At 43.6% G+C, this 22,798-nt stretch overlaps 1 protein-coding gene across 1 annotated transcript in view; it reads right to left on the bottom strand.

The window, feature by feature from the left end:
* tprn (taperin) overlaps positions 1-22,135 on the bottom strand; it is a 49,143-nt gene extending 27,008 nt beyond the window's left edge. Inside the window, exon 1 of the mRNA XM_033049159.1 lies at positions 19,660-22,135. Coding sequence (XP_032905050.1) covers positions 19,660-22,044 — 2,385 coding nt within the window. The 5' untranslated portion in view covers positions 22,045-22,135. The remainder of the gene's footprint in view (positions 1-19,659) is intronic.
* Positions 22,136-22,798: the final 663 nt, after the last annotated feature.

Raw genomic sequence — 22,798 nt, 5'->3', positions numbered from 1 at the left:
GTATGTATACGTGCGTGATCTATATCCTGCTGTATTCATCGGCAACCTCCCTCACTATCCACAACTCCACCTATTTTTATCGCATTAATCAGTCCAGTCCCTGAATTTAACTTTGTAGATCACCAATGGTCACAGATCTCCAGTCAAAAAAGCATTCCTCTACCACTGCCCTCTGATTTCTATGAAGAAACCAATTTTGTATCGACCCCCCCCCCCCCCCCTTTGTTTTCTGTCAGCCAGATCTCTATCTATATTGGCACCTTTACCCCACAGGGTTTAATTAAAGGAATGCTAATCAGACTCAGATTCAAACTTTATTGTCATTGTGCAGTGTACAGTACAGAGACAACGAAATGCAGTTAGCATCTCCCTAGAATCCTGTATCCATCAGGCAGTAGTATAGTGCTGAGTGAAACACCAACCACTGTTTGTGCCCTACTTAACCATAATGCACAGCAGCAGACCTTTCGAGAGGAGCCAGTTTTCAAACGGTTCATTATTCACTTGAGCTGAGACAGGGAGAGGTTGAATTGTGGAAACATTACAAATGACCCAGGGAGCAATGTGCATTCAGGAGCAGAATTCCAATTAGCCCGTTAAGGCACCTTTCAAATTGAAAGATGATTTTATCAGGACAGGCATCATTAGTCGTGCATTAAAATCTTGCAGGGAGATCCTTTATCATAGAGCAGGCTCCAGAGACACCTGCATTATTTACCATACTTGAAAGGAATGCCAAGTCACAGCAAGCTGATCTCTTCTCAACCTCAGTCGCTGTGATACTTAACAGCAATCGGGCAAAACCAACCACTTTGGGGATGTATGTGGATTAGTGAATCTTAAAATGACTCCTCAAATATACTCAAATGAATTCAATACATTTGTTCTGCAACTGAATGTATTTACTGGAATTTAAACTGGAAAAAATGGAGAAAAGTATGCCCCTGATCTTGAGACTTAGTTGCAAACAATCTGTTCTGTAAGTGTGTATTTTGACACCAGAATCTTCAGGAGGATGGAAGCAAGGGCGAAAATACTGATTACATGAATATCTCCCGCTTCACCTCAGCTGAAACCTCATTAAGATGGAACGAGGGCACTTGAGGGGGGTGGTGGAAATCAAGCTATATATTGACATATTGCAGATAGATAATTCCTCCTGTAAAATGTCCCCTTGAAATTCAGTCATGTCCTGTAATCATTTAAGTGCAGGAGTATGAAATACAAATTGCCATTTCAGCTACTTTGCAGACAGCCACAATTCTCAGGAGAACATGACACAGCTGTGCCACAAATGGTATTGACGGCAGTGGTTTTAAAAATAAATGATAATTAATGGTGATTGATGAGGATAGACTTTATTTTAAATCAGTGAGAAGTAAAAAGAATTGCTAAATTGTTTCCAAACTTTCCATTTTTTGCATAAAAGTGTTAGACTGGAAAGTAGACTGTTTCATAATGCTTTCCTCTTATTCAAATTCATGAATGCCAGATTCGGTATATACTTGTGGGCTCCAAGGTAACTGGTTCATTTGTGTGGTTTTAAATTATTACAGGGTCAGTAACAGCTGAGACCTGTATCAAACAATAATGCTCCCCAGTGTAAAAGCTTTTTGACACTGTGACTAAGTAGTCTAGATTGTTCAAGAACAATGGAACCACCTTACATAATTCCCCAGTTTTAATATGTGAAGCCGCCCAAGGGGAAGACTTGGATGAAGGGGTGGTAAATTGGATTAGTAAGTATGCAGATGATACCAAGATAGGGGTGTTGTGGATAATGAAGAGGATTTCCAAAGTCTACAGAGTGATTTAGGCCATTTGGAAAAATGGGCTGAAAGATGGCAGATGGAGTTTAATGCTGATAAATGTGAGGTGTTACACCTTGGCAGGACAAATCAAAATAGGACGTACATGATAAATGGTAGGGAATTGAAGAATACAGTTGAACAGAGGGATCTGGGAATAACCGTGCATAGTTCCTTGAAGGTGGAATCTCATATAGATAGGGTGGTAAAGAAAGCTTTTGGTATGCTAGCCTTTATAAATCAGAGCATTGAGTATAGAAGCTGGGATGTAATGTTAAAATTGTACAAGGCATTGGTGAAACCAAATCTGGAGTATGGTGTACAATTTTGGTCGCCCAATTATAAGAAGGATGTCAACAAAATAGAGAGAGTACAGAGGAGATTTACTAGAATGTTGCCTGGATTTCAACAACTAAGTTACAGAGATAGGTTGAATAAGTTAGGTCTTTATTCTCTGGAGCGCAGAAGGTTAAGGGGGGACTTAATAGAGGTCTTTAAAATGATGAGAGGGATAGACAGAGTTGATGTGATCAAGCTTTTCCCTTTGAGAATAGGGAAGATTCAAACAAGAGGACATGACTTCAGAATTAAGGGACAGAAGTTTAGGGGCAACATGAGGGGGAACTTCTTTACTCAGAGAGTGGTAGCGGTGTGGAATGAGCTTCCAGTGGAAGTGGTGGCGGCAGGTTCGTTGGTATCATTTAAGAATAAATTGGATAGGCATATGGATGAAAAGGGAATGGAGGGTTATGGTATGAGTGCAGGCAGGTGGGACTAAGGGAAAAAAATTGTTCGGCACGGACTTGTAGGGCCGAGATGGCCTGTTTCCGTGCTGTAATTGTTATATGGTTATATGGTTAAGACGGATTTAGGGAAACATTTCCAATGCCCATCTGAATTATTCTTTATCGCTGGTTTTCAATGCAAGTGAGGAATTTACTGAAGAGAATGGGTCAGCCACCCACTGTCAGAATGTAAAGGAGCCAATTTCAGGTCTATACCTGGTTTAACATATCTTGGAGAAAGCTCTTTACTACATTTCCCATTAAAGTTTCTTCTGCTCTGTATCCAGGTATGGTACAACCTTGAACATAGAAATCAAGCGTGTAGCAACAAGATGCTCTTTCATAGTGAACCTAAAACAAATATAGCAAAGGAGTTTATTTTTAAATGCCAAGCCATGGAAATAAACTACCCTTCAATTACAAACGTGATCTTTCTTAGAAGTTCAAAAAGATTCGATATACATATGAATACTCCCAACAAACATTTATAGATGTACTGCAGAAATTATCCTGACGGGTTGTATTCATTGCATGACAATTCCAATGCACAGGAACGCAAGAGGCGGCAGTGGTGGACACAGCTCAGTCTATCCCCTCCAACTAAAGCTTCTGCAGGAGGTGATAAGTGCTTAACCTCACTTACCCCCAGGGCAGTGGGATACTAACTGCAGTGAGAATCCATGCTAACTTCTCACAAGGCCACTGGAACTCTATATGCTTGTGGTTGTTAAAAGTGGTTGATGGTGTTATTCCAGTTCAAATGCTTGTTGTTCCCTGAATGTATAGTTCAGTAATGGGCCCTATCCTGTCTTGAATGGTTTTGTATTAAAGCACGATTGACAAAACATTGTCTGGGTCATTCGATTAGCCATGTCACAGAATTGTTCAGGAAACTACAAACAATTGATAAAGGACAGGGAGTAATTCCCCAGAATAAATTATTTAATATCTTAACTGATCATAAAGTAATTGGTTTACTGATTGTGCTGACTGTCATTTGCTTCTCATGTGGAGGGTTACCTCTGCAGTTATGATAACTGGGTGGAAAACTACAGGAGACGAAGAACATGTGGGAGAAGGTATGTCTGTTCACTGAGAGTGGTTGAATCAGGTATCCAAAAACGTACAGTCAATGTTTAGGAATTCAGATCTGAAGTCTGAAGAAGAGTCTCGACCCAAAACGTCACCTATTCCCTTTCTCTAGAGATGCTACCTCATCTGCTGAGTTACTCCAGTTTTCTGTGATTATCTTTGGTTTAAACCAGCATCTGCAGTTCCTTCCTACTCAAATCATTTTCAGATAGGTTTAAGTCGCATGGTAAAAAGACAAAGTGTTAAACTCAGCAGGTCAGTTTGCAGTTTCTCACTGAAGAGATTCCAAATCCCTTTATTGGATAACCTCACATTTCCTTATAGCTAGCTCCGTCTGCAGAAACTTTACCCTTTATTTGTCAATTGAGCCAATATAACTATAACTCCTATATTGCTATAACTCCTAACTTACTGTCATTCATCTATTTGGATGTGTGGCCCAGTCGTTTTATTTTTGGGGGGAAAAAACAAAGGCTGTAGTTTAGAACAGTAAGGAGCATCATATTATATTGAAATGCTGCGACATTGAGAGTGAGTACCCTCCGCATCATGGCAAATATCCCTAAAGGCCTTATAATAGCCTTATTTACCAAGCTGTGACAAACTGTGGAGATGTACTCTCGGATCCCTTGGAGTTATCTGAGATTTAGACAAATACTTCCTGCAGTGGAGAGTTATTTCAGTAATCTTGGAGTAAACTAAGTCCTCACTCTGTCAGACGTGGAATGAGCCTGGCTGCACAGAAAGACACTCTCACAAAGGGCAGGTGATAAAATGTAGGTTATGCATATTTCTGAACCATAGGCAGACGATGGAAAATGATAACTCAAGTGGTTCTAGAGTATTGGTGCTGTCGAGCCCTGGTAAATATTGAGGAGTTGATCAGAGGAGGGAATGGAGCTGCTAGCTGTACTCCTTTGACGATGAACTGCATCTGCTCCAAGAGCAAGCTGGGTGCAAGAAGGAAAAATGGGTGATGACATTATTCGGATTAATGTTACGAGATGTTCTACAAATTAAACAATGGAATCAATGCACTTATTCACCAATAACATTCAAATGTCTTTGATGCCATCTTGGTTCTTTGGATACAGTCAAGATGGGAAAGGCTGGTACTCATTACTATTACTAACACCCTGTGTGTTCTTGTGGTCCAGTGATGGGTCAAAGGGACATTGACGTTTGTGTTTGGTCTCAGGACACAGTAAAACCTTATCCAATATAGTATTTATAACTTAGTGTAGTTGATTCTACTTCATGCTGTTTTCATTTCATTTGTGTTTGACTAATATTTGTTGCATATCTTAAATTGTCAACTACACCACCCATCCATCTCTGAACTGTAATCCAAGGTCTACTGCACAATAGTCCTCACAGCTGTTAATACTGTGACTATTCTATGAAAATTCAAATATGGCAATAACATTTATTTATTCAATTAGCATCAATCTATAATTTTCAGAACGTACTTTTATTCCCCAAAAATGTTATGTTCTCAGATATCTGGTGAACAAACTTAGAGAAGACTCAAGCTGATGATTATTATTAGTTTATTAGTGCCACGTGTACCCATTTTTGTCTTGTGCTATCAGGCAAATTATGCCGTACATGAGAAAATGGATTTTTACATCATAGATGCTTTCTACGAATTTCAAGCTGGCAATTGTGTACTGCGCATAGCCTCCATCTCTCATAAAACCTGGGTGTTTTTGCAAGTTGAAGTGCACATCCACGTGAAGGTTTTGAATTCTGCTGACCAAACCATGGATTGACTTGGAAGAGGTAGGTGCTTTATTGGAAGAGTCCCATCCAGATCGCTGATACGCTATTGTTACTTGCACCATCAGGATATAAGTTTTACACCAGAGGACTTTAATCAGGTAAAAGATATGTACATTAATCAATGTGCAGAGACCATTTTAAAAATTATCTAGTCCAGGTTATCGGGTATCAATTTGATAAGGAAATGCTACTGAATTGTGATTGTAAACTGGTGCCCCTGGTCTTAATCAAAATGATTTTTCCACAGTTTGCCATCATATTTCTGAGATTGTTTTTAAAAACAAAATTTAAAAATTAAGACAGAAGTAGATGACTCTTGATAATCAAGTGGGTTGAAAGATGAGAGAAACTTACACAGATCAGCAGTGATTTTATTGACCATGGATAAACATCAAGGGGCTCACTGGTTTACTACTCCTCAAAGTATATTTCCCATCTTTTGTGATGGAAACTTCCCAAACTGAGGAAGCTCTCGATCTTCATTCTAACTTCTCATCATAAAGATGCTTCTCTGTTTGCTTTCAAACACACATTGAAGCTTTAGCTGTGTCCTTTTCCCAAGAGAAAATGATTTGAACTTCTGATTGAAAACTTTTAATATTTAAATACACGGTAAGAAGAGCTCCAAATGATTTAACTACAAGGAAAAAGCAGGTAATAGGCAGTTGCTAACCATGTGGAACAATAACCATAGGCAAAGTTCACAGGTTAATTTGATAACCTGGGCGGGGTTGCTGTGGAACCCGACTTCCTGTCGGAATGAGAGCTGTTTGGGGAAGTAACATTTCAAAAAGCTCAGGATGGATTATTGATTGCACAAAATGGATGTTATCCCTGTGGTGTAGTTAAACTGACAGAATATCTTCAACAAAATATTCATTGGCACACAAGATGATTAAAGCACATTAAAGTGTTTGGTATCGGGGGTAATATGTGTGTGAGTATTGAGGATGGGTTAGCAGCTCCTGGTTTGGATGCTGTACCTACAGCAGTGCCTTGCCCAGCTGTTCACAAACAATATCAATGAAATCAAAGATAATATATGTAAGATTTCAGATAATACAAAGGTGGGTGTTGTGGTCTGGACTGAGGAGGATACAGAGAGAGTTTGGGGGAATATGAATAGGTTAAGTGAATGAACAAGGATATGGGAACTGGAGTACAAAATGTTCCAAATAAATACTTGACACTGTCTTCCTGGTAGACACAAATGAAATAGACATATGGCGACACAGTGGTGCAGCGGTGAAGTTTCTGGCTTACAGTGCCGGGAAGCGGGTTCGATCCTGACTACGGGTGTTGTCTTTACGGAGGGTGTACATTCTCCCATTTAGGATAGTGTTAGTGTATGGGTGATCGCTGGTCGGCGTGGACTCGGTGGGCCGACTGGCCTATTTCCACGCTGTACTTCTAAACTATTTCCAAACTAAAGTAAACATTGTCGTTTCAGAGGAAGAATATAAAGTATTAACAAACATGCAAACAGAGAGTGACAGTATGACGAGTCTAGCATCATAAACAATGGATACCTTGCCAGACCAACTTCAAGTGTGTGGACATTTGAAACTGCAGTTGCTAAAGTAGGGTTGCCCGTCCATTCTCTCCACAGATGCTGCCTGATCCGCTGTGTTCCACCAGCACAGTGTTTTGCGCAGGTTAAACTATGTCCCAGCCTCCTGCAGGGACCAAGAGAGGAGACTGTTCAGGCTCCATCTTTTTGTAGTTCCCATAGGCTACATGCAAATGCTGGTGGACTGGAAGTCTACTAATGTGGGGAAAGTAAAAGCCCAAGTAATTGCAGTCTGCCTAACATCGGCAGCAGTAAATCATTCTAAAGAGAGAGCATAAAACAACATTTAAAGGGAGAAAGGTTAATTAAGTAGTCAGCAGGAATTTATTGTCAAGTCAAATCTTGGCTACAGTACAAACATTGAGGAGATAATTGCTATGCTTCATAGACATTTAGACAGGTTCATGGAGAGCAATAGACGGAGGGATATGGACTAAACATAGACAAATGGGACTAACTCAGGCCAAGATCTTGGTCAGCCTATGCGAGTTGGGCCGAAGGGCCTGTTTCCATGCTGTGAGACTCTATAAAGAGGGTTGAGACAGATAATGTGCAGGGTAGGGTGTAGATTTTAGCATAGTAACTGACAAATTGCTATATGACAGATTGACCAGGGAAGTAAATGTCCTCAGGATATAAGTGTGGCAAGATACGTCAGCAGGGGAAGTCAAAGGAGAATGGCAAGTGGGAACTTTCTGACTGGAAAGCTCTGTCCAGTGGCAGTCGGCAGGATTTTGGACTGGGATCTTTATCTTTTCATGTATATATTGATGACCTGGTCTTAAACGCAAGGATTAAGACATTTGCTGATGAAACTGAAACTGGCAGTGTGATGATACAGAGGAAGAAGATTCTAGGCGGTGGAAGAAATCAACGGACTGATTAGAAGAGCACGGAAGTGGAAAATGGAGTTCAACCTGATGTATTTGGGGAGAGAAAACAAGTGCATACAGTAGCGACACAAGAAACTGCAGATGCTGGAATCTTGAGCAAAAAACAAAGTGCCGGAGGAACTCAGCGGGTCAGGCAGCATCTGTGGATGGAATGGACAGACAACCCTTTGGGTCTGAACCCTTCTTCAGATTCGATATTAGATGGTAGGATATTGATTTGTGTAAAGTAACAGAGGAGTTTTGGAGCGCATGTCCACAGACCTCTGATGGTAGCAGGACTGGTTAATAAGGCAGCTCTGAGGCTGGTTCAGTATTTGCTATTATTGCAGGAGCACTCACTCTCAATGGGATACGGGATATGCCTTAAGGTTCTGGACTAACAAGTTTCTGGTTTTCAAGATGGAAAGAAAGATGGCTCTGTATATTTAAATTGGTGAATTACCACAAATTAGATGGTGTAGTTAGTCCTACAGTGGGGAGCAGCAAGTTAAAGTCTCAGGTGGTACATTACATGGTTAGAATTTATTGCAGATACAATTTGATGTAAGAAAGTGTGAGATTATCCAAGTAAGACATTTTCTTTATGGTGAAATGTGATGAGCTGTACATGAGAAAAGGATGCAGATGTCTGTTAAAACAAATGCACAGGATGCTGACCTTTACGCTAAGGCTGAAAAAAAAAGGAAGTGCCTTGGGCAGACACTCTCTGGAGAACGATAGGCAGCTTCTGAAGACAGATATTAGAGGTTTTTGGAGTGTGGATCACAAATTCACCAGAATGATACTGAAGCCTGGTTGAACATATTTGGTTTGTATATTCAAGGATCTAAAAGATCCCTTTAAATTAAGGGGTTAAAAGAGCAAAATACATTGATAGGGTAGATTCTCTGTTGGAGGAAAGCAAAGAGTGTAGGGTCAGGACAGGTGCAAACAGCCCACAGGCTGGATGCCAAACATCTATCTACACACGGGTAGTTTGCAACCCAACGGTATGAACATTGAATTCACTAATTTTAGGCAACCCCCAAAACGCCCCTCAACCCCTCCCCTTTACCCTCCCCACCTCTCCAGCGTGCCCCAACCCCTCTCACTTTCCTTCAGTTTTGATCTCTGGTCTTTGTTCCAACCATCTGCCTATCAACCCCCTCCCCCCTCCCCCCCCCCCCCCAACCTGTGTCTACTTTTCACCTGCCACACTTTGTTCCGCTTCTCCTCTCATTTCTTTCTACTCCAGCCCCCCCCAATGAAAAAGCATCCCGAACCAAAACCTATCAATGTTCTCCAGAGGTGCTGTTTGTTCATTACTAATTCATTACTAAATACGTATATAAAGTCAAAATAAAGCAAAGTGGAGTAAACAAAGTATTCACTTTTGCTCACGTTTCTCTGTCATTCTCACATCAGCCATTTCTGGTATAAAAGTAGTGGGCTTCCAGACTCCTTCCCAAATGTGGGTGTTTGTCAGCTGTGCCCAATGGCAGAGAGAGATGTGATGTTCCAGCATTAAGGTAATAAAGACAACCGGAAAAAATATTCTGGCAGCACGGTGCCGCAGTGGTACAGTTGCTGCTTTACAGCGCCAGAGACGCGGGTTCAATCCTGACTACGGGTGCTGTCTGTACGGAGTTTGTACATTCTCCCAATGACCTGTGTGGGTTTTCTCCAGAGCTCCGGTTTCCTCCCATACTCCAAAGACCTACAGATTTGTAGGATAATTGGTTTGGTAAAATTGTAAACTGTCCTCAGTGTGTAGGATCGTATTAGTGTACAGGGATCGCTTGTCGACGTGGACTCGGTGGGCCGAAGGACATGTTTCTGCGCTGTATCTCTGCATCTCTAAACACCTTAGGCCAGGAGCCGGCAGAAATTCTCGATGCACTGAAGCCTCATGGTAACAGCCAACAAATCCCCAAAGAAATTAGTTATAAGGCACCTCAAATCTATCTAATGTATTTAAGTCAGAGCAAGCTGCTTAAGTAAGTTTATTGGCCAAGTATTCACATACAAGGAATTTGCCTTGGTGCTCCGCCACAAATAACAACATGACATACAGTGACAGTTACGAATTACTCAGAAAACACTAAACATTAATAATAATAATAAAACATTAATGTTAAAACGCCATGGATCAAGAATGTGAAGCAACAAAATACCAGATCAAAGGGAGGCTACAGATTTTTGACTGTTGAGTAGGTGAAATCAGGAAATATTTTCTATTGCAAAAGGTAGGAGAACTTGGGGGACAGGCCCTATAACACAAACTGCACAAAAGGTGCAGCTGCAAAGCTCGCATTACTTCAGGATGCGGCCAACACAGTGCAAAGTTCTTGGGTCATAACTTAGCCATAAAATATGGACTTGCATGGCAGGCACTTATGCTTTGCAGAAACTGTCAATAAATCCCTTAATGCATCATGTTGGTCTGTCAGCAGAGTTCAATTCAGGGAACAAAGCAACAAAAAGGGGAGAAGTAATTGACAGAAGGCTGGGAACTACAACTCACCAGGTTCTGCCAGAAGTATTCATTAGTTCCACATAATTCTGCTCAACACAAGTGCTAAAAAAAATCTTGCCCTGACAAAGCAAGTTGCAAGTTGTTCTCTTAAAATGCCAGAAGGGAACGTGAAATTTGAGCTCTGATTCCTGATAACTCATTAGTAGAAATAGATCCTTAATACTCTGCATCTCATCATGGATTATTTAAAAGCAAAGCCTAGAAGTAAGAAGCCTGACAGAACAGCAGCCGTCACATTAATATTTCCAATCCCAATCCCAAAAGAGTTGTCATATGCATCCCCCAGGCAAGATTAATGGATTGAAATTGTGAACAAACCATGTGTTTTACTGATGAACTAAACATGTCTAAACACACACCTCAACTTCAATCTTAGTGCTAACTCAGAGTCAGCAACCTTGTTGCAGTCAGATCGAGATTCAAACACCACGTCAGAGACTTGTGAACACAAGTTGTTCTTGCTCAAGAGAGTTAGATCTAGCTCTTAGGGCTAAAGGAATCAAGGGATATGGGGGGGGGGGGGGGGAAGCAGGAACGGGGTACTGATTTGGATGATCAACAATGATCATATTGAATGGCAGTGCTGGCTCAAAGGACCTATGTTTCTATATATGCTGAGCCACCTGCATTCTAATAACACAAGTTTTACATTAGCTAGATCTCAGCTAACAGCATTCGGTCGGGGCAACGATTATTCAAGTGACACTTCAGACAACAGAGCACATACACTACTGATGACTGCCATTTATGTAAAGGTCAGCATCGCATATGGCACCTTTGTTAAGGTGAGGGCAACATGGCAAACAGGACCCAAGATTGGCTTGGCAATAGTACAGAGGGCTGTTTTGTGATCGGATGCCTGTGACTAGCAGTGTCCTACACGATCAGTGCTCGGATCGTTGCTGCTTGTAATATACGTGAATGCCTAGTCTGTCAAGTGGGATGCATGATCAGCAAATCTGCAAATTATATTAAGATTGAGGAAGTTGTTTATAGTATGGTAGTTAATCTTAGTATGCAGAGAAATATTGATGTGTTGGCAAACTGGGCTGAAAAATAGCAGATGGAATTTAATGCAGACATCTGAGCTGCTCCTTTTTAGGAATATTAATGAGTACACTAGGAATGACCGGATGTCAGGGAGTATTGAAGAACCGAGGGACCTTGACTGGTGACATAAGCAGATAATGTGATTTGAAAGGCATATAGAATACAGAGGGGGGGGGGGAGGTGATAGGGGTTTTGTAAGAAGCTTAATTGGAAAAAGATGCAAAGCAATGAGGGATGTTAATCGGAATAAAAAGATGGTAGAAGATATGTAAATGGAGCAAGGAGCATTTTCTGATCATTGAACTCAGTATTAATTGCTTGGCCATACCATACCAGGTAGAGAAACAAGTCGAGGATCCTTGTTTTGAGCTTACACAAAATTGCTGGGGAAACTCAGCGGGTGCAGCAGCATCTATGGAGCGAAGGAAATAGGCGACGTTTCGGGCCGAAACCCTTCTTCAGACTGATGGGGGGTGGGGAAAGAAAGAAGGAAAAAGGGAGGAGGAGGAGGAGCCCGAGGGCGGGCGGATGGGAGGGTGGGAGGAGACAGCTAGAGGGTGAAGGAAGGGGAGGAGACAGCACAGGCTAGCCAAATTGGGGGAATTCAATGTTGATGCCATAAGGACGCAAGGACCCCAGACGGAATATGAGGTGCTGTTCCTCCAATTTCCGCTGTTGCTCACTCTGGCAATGGAGGAGACCCAGGACAGAGAGGTCGGATTGGGAATGGGAGGGGGAGTTGAAGTGCTGAGCCACCGGGAGGTCAGGTAGGTTATTGTGGACTGAGCGGAGGTGTTCGGCGAAACGGTCGCCCAACCTACGCTTGGTCTCACCGATGTAAATCAGCTGACATCTAGAGCAGCGGATGCAGTAGATGAGGTTGGAGGAGATACAGGTGAACCTTTGTCGCACCTGGAACGACTGCTTGGGACCTTGAATGGAGTCGAGGGGGGAGGTGAAGGGACAGGTGTTGCATTTCTTGCGGTTGCAACGGAAAGTGCCCGGGGAGGGGGTGGTGCGGGAGGGAAGGGAAGAATTGACGAGGGAGTTGCGGAGGGAGCGGTCTTTGCGGAAGGCAGACATGGGGGGAGATGGGAAGATGTGGCGAGTGGTGGGGTCACGTTGGAGGTGGCGGAAATGGCGGAGGATTATGTGTTGTATTTGCCGGCTGGTGGGGTGAAAGGTGAGGACCAGAGGGACTCTGCCCTTGTTGCGTGTGCGGGGATGGGGAGAGAGAGCAGTGTTACGGGGTATGGATGAGACCCTGGTGTGAGCCTCATCTATGGTGGCGGAGGGGAATCCCCGTTCCCTGAAGAACGAGGACATTTCCGATGCCCTGATATGAAATGTCTCATCCTGGGAACAGATGCGGCGTAGGCGGAGGAATTGGGAGTAGGGGATGGAGTCTTTACAGGGGGCAGGGTGGTAAGACGTGTAGTCCAGATAGCCATGTGAGTCAGTGGGTTTGTAATGTTTTGAGCTTCATTGGAACAGCAGATAAATCAGTCTCTAGGCAGTTTACTGTGGTTGAATTCTGCAAATGTCCATCCCAGATTGCCACCAAGATCAAGGTTTGCTTACACCGAATGTATGGTACAAAACAGACCTTTCATTCCTATTCATCTATGCCAGTTTATATCCTGCCTGTTTCCTCACACCCTTCAACTAATTACACCAAATTTCATACCATTTCCTGCCACCTCTTTTCAAAGAAGTCCCCGTTAAATGTACCTAACCTAACCCTTGACATAACTTTCCAAATTCTAATTGCTTGAGTAAAAAGATTTATCTTAAATTCAATATAGGACAATACTCTGAAAAACTTTGATTATATGATTTTACTCCTAATACTTAAAACACGGGGCCAATATGTTGTGACCCTTATTTTTAATTGCGAGCCTTTGTTACAACTGATATATTTAGCACATTGTTCACTATGTATGTGCAGTGCAGGTAAAGCAGGAAACTGCAAGATAAATAGTATGCCTTAAATAGTAACTCTATAGCAACACAGGGAGTGGTGGAGATTTGAATCCCTTTGTTTGTTTGTTAGTAAGTGTTTGTTCACACTCTGCATGTTCTCAATATATTTGCAAAATGCAATAAACATTAAAATTTTAATTGGTTGTAAAAAAGTCAGAATATCGCAAAAAAGACACAAGAGATGACACAGCATCTGTGAAGACAGAAAAAAAAAGTTATCTAACCTCATCTACTGCATGTGGTGTTCCATACTCCATGTGGCCTCCTGTACATCGCCAAGACTAAGTGGAGACTCGGTGACCTTTTCACAGAACACTTGTGCTCGGTCTGCCAAATCTTTTTACTCAAAGCAGTTAATTTGGAAGGTTATGTCAAGGATTAGGTTAACTCCACTTCCCAGTGCAATATTGATCTTTCTGACCTGTGCCTTCATTGCCAAAGTGAAGGGGTGCACAAACTGGTGGAACAGCACCTCATATTCTGCTTGGATAAACAATCTAATGGTATGAACACTGAGTTCGCCAATCTCAGTTAACTAAGCTACTAACAACGTCGCCCATTTCATCCCCCCCACACCGCAGTCTGAAGCAGCATCCAGACCCGAAACGTCACTCATCCATGTTCTCCAGAGATGCTGCCTGAGCCACTGAGTTACTCCAACACTTTGTGCCCTTTATTTTAACCACACCACAATTCTTCTAGATTTAACAATATATGGCTTTGACCCCAAAAATGGGAAAGCCCTTCTTGCAGGAGTGAACAAATGGACCATCTTGGTATACACTCGATGGTAAGATCACATTTTGGAAAACATGAGCCATACTGAAAGCATCGCTGTTGTGTAAAGCAGGAAATGACCAAGTTCCAATTTGTACATGAAATCACCCACTTCCTTCTGCTGACGATTGAGGCCAACCACAATGAAAAGCTCTGCTAACCTGATAAAAACCTGCCAACACAGTTGGAGTTTTGATCCCATGTAATGAGCAGGAGATTCTTAACCTTCGGATGACTCATTTTATCACTTTATGTTATCCTAATAAATGACTATTTGCATAGGGTGATGTCAGAGCACAAACAATAAGGAAATTCACAGTTATAATACACGAGTGATGCAGTGGTGGGATAAATGCAGAGAAGGTAAACAGTTTATACTTCACTCCAACTCACTAAGTTCATTATTTTCACGATGGGGAAATCATAATTCATGACAGGTAATTAATTCATTTCACAAGTTCGCCTAACGTTTACAGGGATGTGGGCCAAACACGGGCAGGTGGGATGTGTAGATTGTCATGGTCAAATTGGGCCAAAGGGCCCATTTCCAATTTATGACTCTATAATCTTGTACTTTATTCCCAGATAATCAGACTCTTGCATAATCCCTGCAGCTACTCACATGTAGAAATAATGTGTTTCCCTTGCACGCATAACAAGTAGGAGTAGCAAATCTCCCAGCACATGGCCCTCACATTAAATTCAGCATCTCTACCCAGATGAAGGAGTACTGGCCCTTGCCAGTGGGCTCGGTAGCCACCCCGAGTTGGAGTAACTCAGTGGCTCAGGCAGCATCTCTGTGTTGCTTATGTCAAGGCAAGCAATAAGACAATTGTGTATTCCATCTCCTTTGTATCACAATTTTCTTTAACATGTCTTTTGAAATCCTCAAATAGCAATACAAAGAGACTGCCTACAGTGAAGGGAACAGGGTGCCAAACGGCCCATACCCACATTCTCTGCATGCAAAATAAAAAATAAAAAACAGATTTAGCAACAGAAAACCAAGTCTTCAAATTCTCTCAAAGATTAGAGTATTGTAGTGGCCTAGTCGTCATGTACAATATTCATGTACAATAGGATACTGAGTTGGATGATCAGCCATGATCATATTGAATGGCGGTGCAGGCTCGAAGGACCGAATGGCCTACTCCTGCACCTATGTTTCTAATCCAGTATCTGGTCATTTACTGAAGTAACTATCAAGATTTACTTTCACCATAATTAAGTATCATACAATTTTTGTAAACACTTCAGTTTATTACAACCAAGATGAAATCTGTGCTCATACTATTGGCAGTCAAGTACCGTGCATTTATCTGAACCTTGCATCCTGCTGATGAGCCCAAAAACCTCCAGAATCTGGCAGTAGATGAACTAATTACAGCTAGTTAAAATGAGCTCAGAATGAAGGCGTAGATATATAATCAAGAAATGGTTTTCATTGAAACATATGGCAGGCACAACAATTACTTTCATCACCTGCTATTGCACAGTGTCACGTTCATTTAAACAGAAATAGGAGCTGTCAGAGGCCCAGAACAGTAATCTACTCAAATGTTTCTCAGTAATCAATAATGAAAATAGAAAAAAGCTTTTATGAAAGCTAAACTATCCCCAATTCACATAAGATTGCAGTTTCTGAAATGAACAAAGCTGACAAACAATTGGAGACATTTAAAACAGCGTTCACAAGAGCATACACACCACAAAATGAAAAGAACGTACAAAAACACATGAGAATTCATGGGCCAGTAAAGATACAAGAGAACAATTGAGGGTCAGAAGTGGGGGATAGGCAAAGTCAGTGGAGAGCTGCATGGGAAAAAGAGATGACCAAGAACACAAGGAAACAGAAACACGAGTAGGCCACTCAACCTCTCAAGTCTACCCCACCATTCATTATGATCGTGGCAGATCCATGCCAGCCTCAACATCTCTTCACAGCCAGTTCCCTATAATCCTCAATTCCTTGACCAGTCAAATATTTAAAAGAACTAAGAGATAGTAAAGATATTACTACACGTATTTAATAATTTGTTGTAAAGGGCGGCACGGTGGCAGAGTTGCTGCCTTACAGCGCTTGCAGAACCAGAGACCCGGGTTCGATCCCAACTACGGGTGCTGTCTGTATGGAGTTAATACGTTCTCCCCGTGACCGCATGGGTTTTCTCTGAGATCTCCTGTTTCCTCCCACACTCCAAAGACGTACAGGTTTGTAGGTTAAATGGCTGGTACAAGTGTGTAAATTGTCCCTAGTGTGTGCAGGATAATGTTAATGTGCAGGGATCGATGGTCGGCGAGGAGAAAATAGTCAAGGAAAGAGAGACCAGTCAGCTCAACATCAATGATAACAGATATAATGGAAGCAGCTTCCAAGGAGAGGATAGAAGAACATATGGGAGTGAACAGGAGAACAATGTGTCATGGAAAATGGAACAACCTTGACCAAACCTGTGAATGTAGACAAAAATGCTGGAGAAACTCAGCGAGTGCAGCAGCATCTATGGAGCGAAGGGAATAGGCAACGTTTCAGGTCGAAACTCTTCTTCAAACTGGGTTTCGACCCGAAACTTTGCCTATTTCCTTCGCTCCATAGATGCTGCCTCACCCGCTGAGTTTCTCCAGCATTTTTGTCTACCTTCGATTTTCCAGCATCTGCAGTTCCTTCCCAAACCTGTGAATGTTGTGGCAGTAGAGCATGCAGACAATGGTATTGCAGTAAGGACACTTTATTTAGATTTTCAGGAGTTCTCCAAAAATATTCTGTATAATAGTGTAATGAGACCTGGGAATGTGGAGTCAGGGAACAGGTAGCAGAATGGATTACTGGCTCAACTCAGGACACAGAGCAGTGTGTGGAAGCAATGGGTAGCTATTCACAGAGGGGTTTCAGGAGGGCTCTCACTGGGACCACCATTATTTACATTCACCACTAGACTCTGGAATCAAAAGCACAACTACTACATTTGCAGTTGGACCACATTTGGGATGGGGGCAAGGGGAATAGGGAGGTTGCACGCAAGGTCACTGGGTCATAGGGCTTGATGCACGGAGCCACTCAATCCATCTGCAGGACATCTGTAACTTCCGGTATATGTTATTAATGCAAGAAACGCGTACTTTCCTACCTGTTAAAAACTGCCAAAATGTTGAATTTTTGCGCTGTAAAAAATTGTGGAAGTCGGGGTAAGTGTGAGAGACATGTACCCAACTTCAGAATTCCAAAAGTGAAGCGAAATGAAGGTAAAGAGAAGCGAGAGCTGGAGGGACAACAGCAGCTAAAGTGCTTGATAAACATTGGCTGTGCAGATATCGGAATTGAGAATATTGGAAATTATCGCGTTTGCTCACGGCATTTCATCAAGTAAGGCATTATTTGTGGTTTTTCTTGATTCCTTTGGTATTTAAAAAGTCTCAGAAGTGATAAATCTGGATGTAAATTTTGCTTCAGAGGCGTTTTCTTTTTGTATGTAAAAACCCACTTGAGAACCATGGGCGATTTTAAAATTTTACAGTCAAATTTATCACTTCTGAAATTTTTTAGATGCCAAAGGAATCAAGAAAAACACAAATAATGCATTAGTTGATGAAATGCAGTGAGCAAACGGCCAATATTCGCCAAGAACTCTGGCTGTTGTTGTCCCTTCAGCTCTCGCTTCTATCTACCGTAATTTCTCCTCACTTTTGGAATTCTGAAGTAGGCTAAATGTCTCACACGCTTATCCCGATTTCCATCATTATTTACAGCGCAAAAAATTGACAATTTCGGCTGGTTTTAACGGGCCCGCTACGCTGGAAACAATGGTAAGTGCTTACCTGCAGTTCACCGCGTGTACTCCATTTGGAGTAGTGTAGAAACAGTACGGGTCATGGGTCGTGACCCGACTGCCATGAAACCTCCCTATAGTCAATACTGCAGAATAAAATTATACTTGCAGAATAGACAAACAAATGTTAAATGAAGTTCAATACAAATAAATGCAAGGTTGTTGGAAAGGGGTGGGATGAAGGATCATTTAGTACCAGGTAGCTAATAGTTCTACATGGGATAGGGGAACTGAAAGATCCCGAGACAAATATCCAACAAGCGCAAGAAGATGCACTAGAGTAGATAGAGAAAACATTTGCACTTGTGCAGAAGAGCTGATCTAGGGCAGTCAATAACAGATGGTCACAGAAATCCAACAAAGCATTCAGAATTCACTTTTGACCAACAATGAGAGAGAGAATATGGAATTTAGCCCCACAGGAATGAGTTGAAGTAAATGGTAAACATGAATTTAGAGGAGGTTGAACAGGAAGCTGCTAAGCAACTCCACATTGTCAGTCATTTCCGGATAAAATTAGTCATCATCCCACAATCTCCTGCTTGGGAATCTCCTGCCCAGATAATAAATGGAGGTTTATGTTTGGGATGAGTGGATTGTAATCATGGATTGTCTTTCTGCTGACTGGTTAGCACGCAACAAAAAAGCCTCAGTACACTGAACTGGATTACTGCCCATAAATGTTTCAAACAGCCTGTAGCATTTAGACAGTCATACTTCTACTACACACCCCATTAGCCACTTAATATAAAGGCTTATGTTCCCCATCAGTTATGGGGGAGTCGGTGGTGAAAAGGTAAATCCGGGTACATTTAAAACACACTTGGACAGCTTTATGGATAGGAAAGGTTTGGTGGGACATGGGATGGTGCAGACAAGTATAACTAGCTCAGTTAGGCAACATAGTTTGAATGGACATGTGGCGCGGTTTGGAGGGATATGGACAAAAAGCGGGCAGGTGGGACTAGTGTAGCTGGGACATGTTGGCCAGTGTGGGCAAGTTGGGCCGAAGGACCTCTTTCCACATTATATCACTCTATGGATGAAGAGCCCGTTTCCATGCTGCAAAGGCTCTAGGACTATTACCTTGTTGAATGCCATAGGACCTTGCCAAAAGCACAGAACTATGTGACCCTGGACCAAATTGGCATTCTTACAGAAGCCAAAAGGTCAGTTGTGAATGTTTAAGAAGGAACTGCAGATGCTGGAAAATCGAAGGTAGACAAAAATGCTGGAGAAACTCAGCGGGTGAGGCAGCATCTATGGAACGAAGGAAATAGGCAACGTTTCGGGTCGAAACCCTTCTTCAGACCTAGGTCATTTGTGAAGTTGGGAAAGTGGACTGGGGAAGGGAGGTTTAAAATGATAACGTGCTGCTGGGTTGCAACTTGACCTGAATGTTTTTGCAAAATTATGGTCTAAATTAGGCAATTGTAAAAATGAAATCACATAATTCATCCAGCTAATCTTCTTTGGCACAAACAGACAAGGAAATGTGGCAAAGGACACCACCTGTCCATAAGAATTCAGCTCGCCTATAGGCAGCAGGTTATCACTTGAAATAAGATGCCTACCTTCTTCCTGGTGGAGCCATTCTTGGACAGACAAGACCTCTCCAATGACAGATACCCTCCTATCACCTGGATATCTTCGGCAGCTGGATAGCGCTTCTTTAATAACACCTCCAGTTTAACAAATGCCGGATCAAGATCTTCAACTAGCTGCTCAGCAGTTCCATTTGTATCAACAGGAGCCTCTTGGCCAGTGTTTGCTGGTTTTCTTTGAGGAACAACAGTAAATGTATTCCCACTCTTCCGTTGCATAAAGAGGTGTTGTGGTTCACCAAAAGATTTGTCGGAAGGTTTGTCTTTTTTTACTGTTGGTTTTGCTATGGCTGGCTGTTTAAGAATTTCTTCAGTGTCCAAAATATCATCTATATTAGTAACAGGGAGATCACCTTTTCTAATTAATGTCACACTAGTTTCGTCATTCTGCTCTGCCTCTGGCAACTCTGTAGGCAATATGCTCGAAGTTTCTTCCCCAGGTGAAAATGATGTGTGCCTGGAAGCAATGCTATAGCTACCCATGGATGTAGGCTTATTAAAGTTATCCATATCAAAATCTGCGTGTGAGGGAGAAGATTCTGCATCAGATAGCATTTCTTCTTTTCCCTGATCACAGTCAGATGGGCTACTTATTTCCTGTGAAATAGCTGAAATTATGTCTGTTTGAATCTCAGTGGGAATGGAAGCACTAATGTCAGGATTTGGCTCTTCATCAGATTTATTGCTCGTTTCCCAAGAATTACAAACATCAAGGTATGTCACAGAGGCTTCTGCTCTTTTCTTTGGAATCACAACAAATGAGTTCTTGGATTGATTTTTAAGATTTGCTAATGCTCTTGCCTGGATATCATCTTCTGGAATGGATGCAAAATCTGGTGGAGTGGCAGGAATGATCTCAAAGGAGTTATTGAGACTAGTGGAAGCAGACACGCCATTACATTGGTTTGGAGTGACTTTGGCTGAACCTTCCACCTTATGATTCTGCTTCACTTTCCCCAAGGGAATGGCACTGGGATTCACAGATGAAGGGACATAGTAACCATCAGATACAGTGGGTGGGGGTGCGTCAGGGCATGATTTGAGAGATTTTCTTGCATCCACTTCATATTTTGGCCTCCATTTATCAGCTCCTTTAGAAACCTCCATGCTGGATGTTTGAAGAGGAGACACCTCGCCATTCGCAACGTGACTTGCATTAGCCTGATGTTCGCCCTCCTTCACTAAGTGTACATCATTTCCCACAAAATCAACCTCAGGGTGACCATTCTCCATGACCTTATTCTCCTTATCGGCGCAATCTTTCAACGTGTTCTGGTTGCTCTTGTGTGACGGAACTTTCCTAACCAGCGACTGCTTCTGCCACCCATCGGCATGCATACCTTCAAACTGCTTACGATAGGAAGACACCGAGTACGACCGATCTTCAGAAATGCTGGTATCCTGATCCTTTAAGGCAACATGGGAAAGAGAAGGCATCCGCCCAGGAGACAGTGGTGCGGAATACCTGGTGGGGGAGAAGAGCGGAGATGATTTGGGATGAGAGGGAGCCGCGCTGTCCGGGTCAGGTGATCGTGCAAGCTCCGAGTGCGAGGAGCCCCAGGCTGTGGAGTGGGGGTCGGGCCGTACTGGCCCTGGGTTGTGCTTTGTAAGGACCAGAGGTTTTGGCAACAAGAGTGGCTTGCTCTGTCGTTCCTTGGCGGAGATGCCGTCCAGCAGATTCTCCGTGCTCCGCGACCGGGCTGGCTTCACGTAGTTTTGGTCGAACTTCTCTAGCAGGCGGCTGACCTTGCCGTGCAGGTGTCCAGAGCCCTCCGTGCCCAGCGTGCTCAGGTTCTCCTCGCTGCGGCTCAGTGGCGCCTCGTACACGAACACCTCTGCGGCTCGGATCTCGGCCACGCCGGCCTCGTTCAGCCGGGACGAGTCGTCGTGCCTCAGGCCGACCTCGGAGAAGTAATCGGGGTCGGACTCGATGATGATGATGTTGTCGGCGCGGATGGTGCGCACCCCCGGGATTTGGCTGTAGAGCTCCAGGAGCTGCGGCACGGAGCGGCCGGGGCCCGATCCCAGACCCAGACCCGCCGGCTCCCGCTCCTCCCGCCGCCGCTGCCACCGCTCCCGCTTAATGAACAGGTTCTCCTGAACGGGAGCGATGTTCTCCAGCAGCACGGCGCCGCCATCCACCTCCTCCTCACCCAGCTCCCGGCTCGGGCCTTGTGTCCAGCCGCCACCGTGAGGGGCGCTCCCGGCCCGAGCTCGCTCCCAGCCCGGGCTCGCCTGCTTGGCCTTGCGCCGCTCCAGGATCTCCCGCTTCCAGGCCGGCATCCTCCCCATCGCCTGCGCCTCTGGGCCCGGCTCCAGGGCGCGGGGCAGCGGCCTCTGTTCACTCAGCGACATGCCCGCCCGACCTGCCTCCCTCAGCGTTGCCGACTCGACTCTCCTCTCCCGCCCGGCCCCGGTCCTCCGGCTCCTCTCCTCCAACGTCCCGCCGGCCAACGCGCCCCGCCCTCGTCTCCATGGCGACCGCCATACAGTCACCGGTGGGCGGGCCCGGGAGCGCTCGGCATCGCCATCTGGCGGCAGGCGGGCGGAGGCGGCAGGTGCTGCAGACTGACAGGTGTGTGAGAGAGAACCCACCTGGGGCACTCACTTATCCCCAGAGGTAGACACAGAGTGTTGGAGTAACTCAGCGGGACAGGCAGCATCTCTGCACAAAAGGAATGGGTGGCGTTTCGGGTCGAGACCCTCCTTCAGGCTGAGAGTCAGGGGAGAGGGAGACTAGAGGTATGGAAGGGCAAGGTGTGAAAACGACAGAGCAGAGCAGACGCTGCTCAAGGAAATGTAGAATGGTTCATGGTTAGCTGAGGAGAAGGTGACAAGGTAACATCCCCTAAATTTCAACTCTTCCTCCGCACATCCTTTCGAAGCTGTTGTTTTTTAAAATATGTTTAAGGAACATTGATCAACTCAGGAAAGCGCTGGAGGTAATAAATTACCAGTGGTTTTATTTGAATGAAGAAGCAGACAAGGGGCCGAATGGTCCACTCTGGTATTTCTTTCCTTTCCCACGACTCTCCTCATTTACCACGTGCGTCCATGTTTATCTGTTACCCAACAGGCTAACAATGTATAGATGGTACTCACTGGCAAA

Source organism: Amblyraja radiata, chromosome 32, assembly GCF_010909765.2.
Source record: "Amblyraja radiata isolate CabotCenter1 chromosome 32, sAmbRad1.1.pri, whole genome shotgun sequence".
Taxonomy (NCBI): domain Eukaryota; kingdom Metazoa; phylum Chordata; class Chondrichthyes; order Rajiformes; family Rajidae; genus Amblyraja; species Amblyraja radiata.
This window is presented reverse-complemented; position numbering and strand designations above follow the sequence as displayed.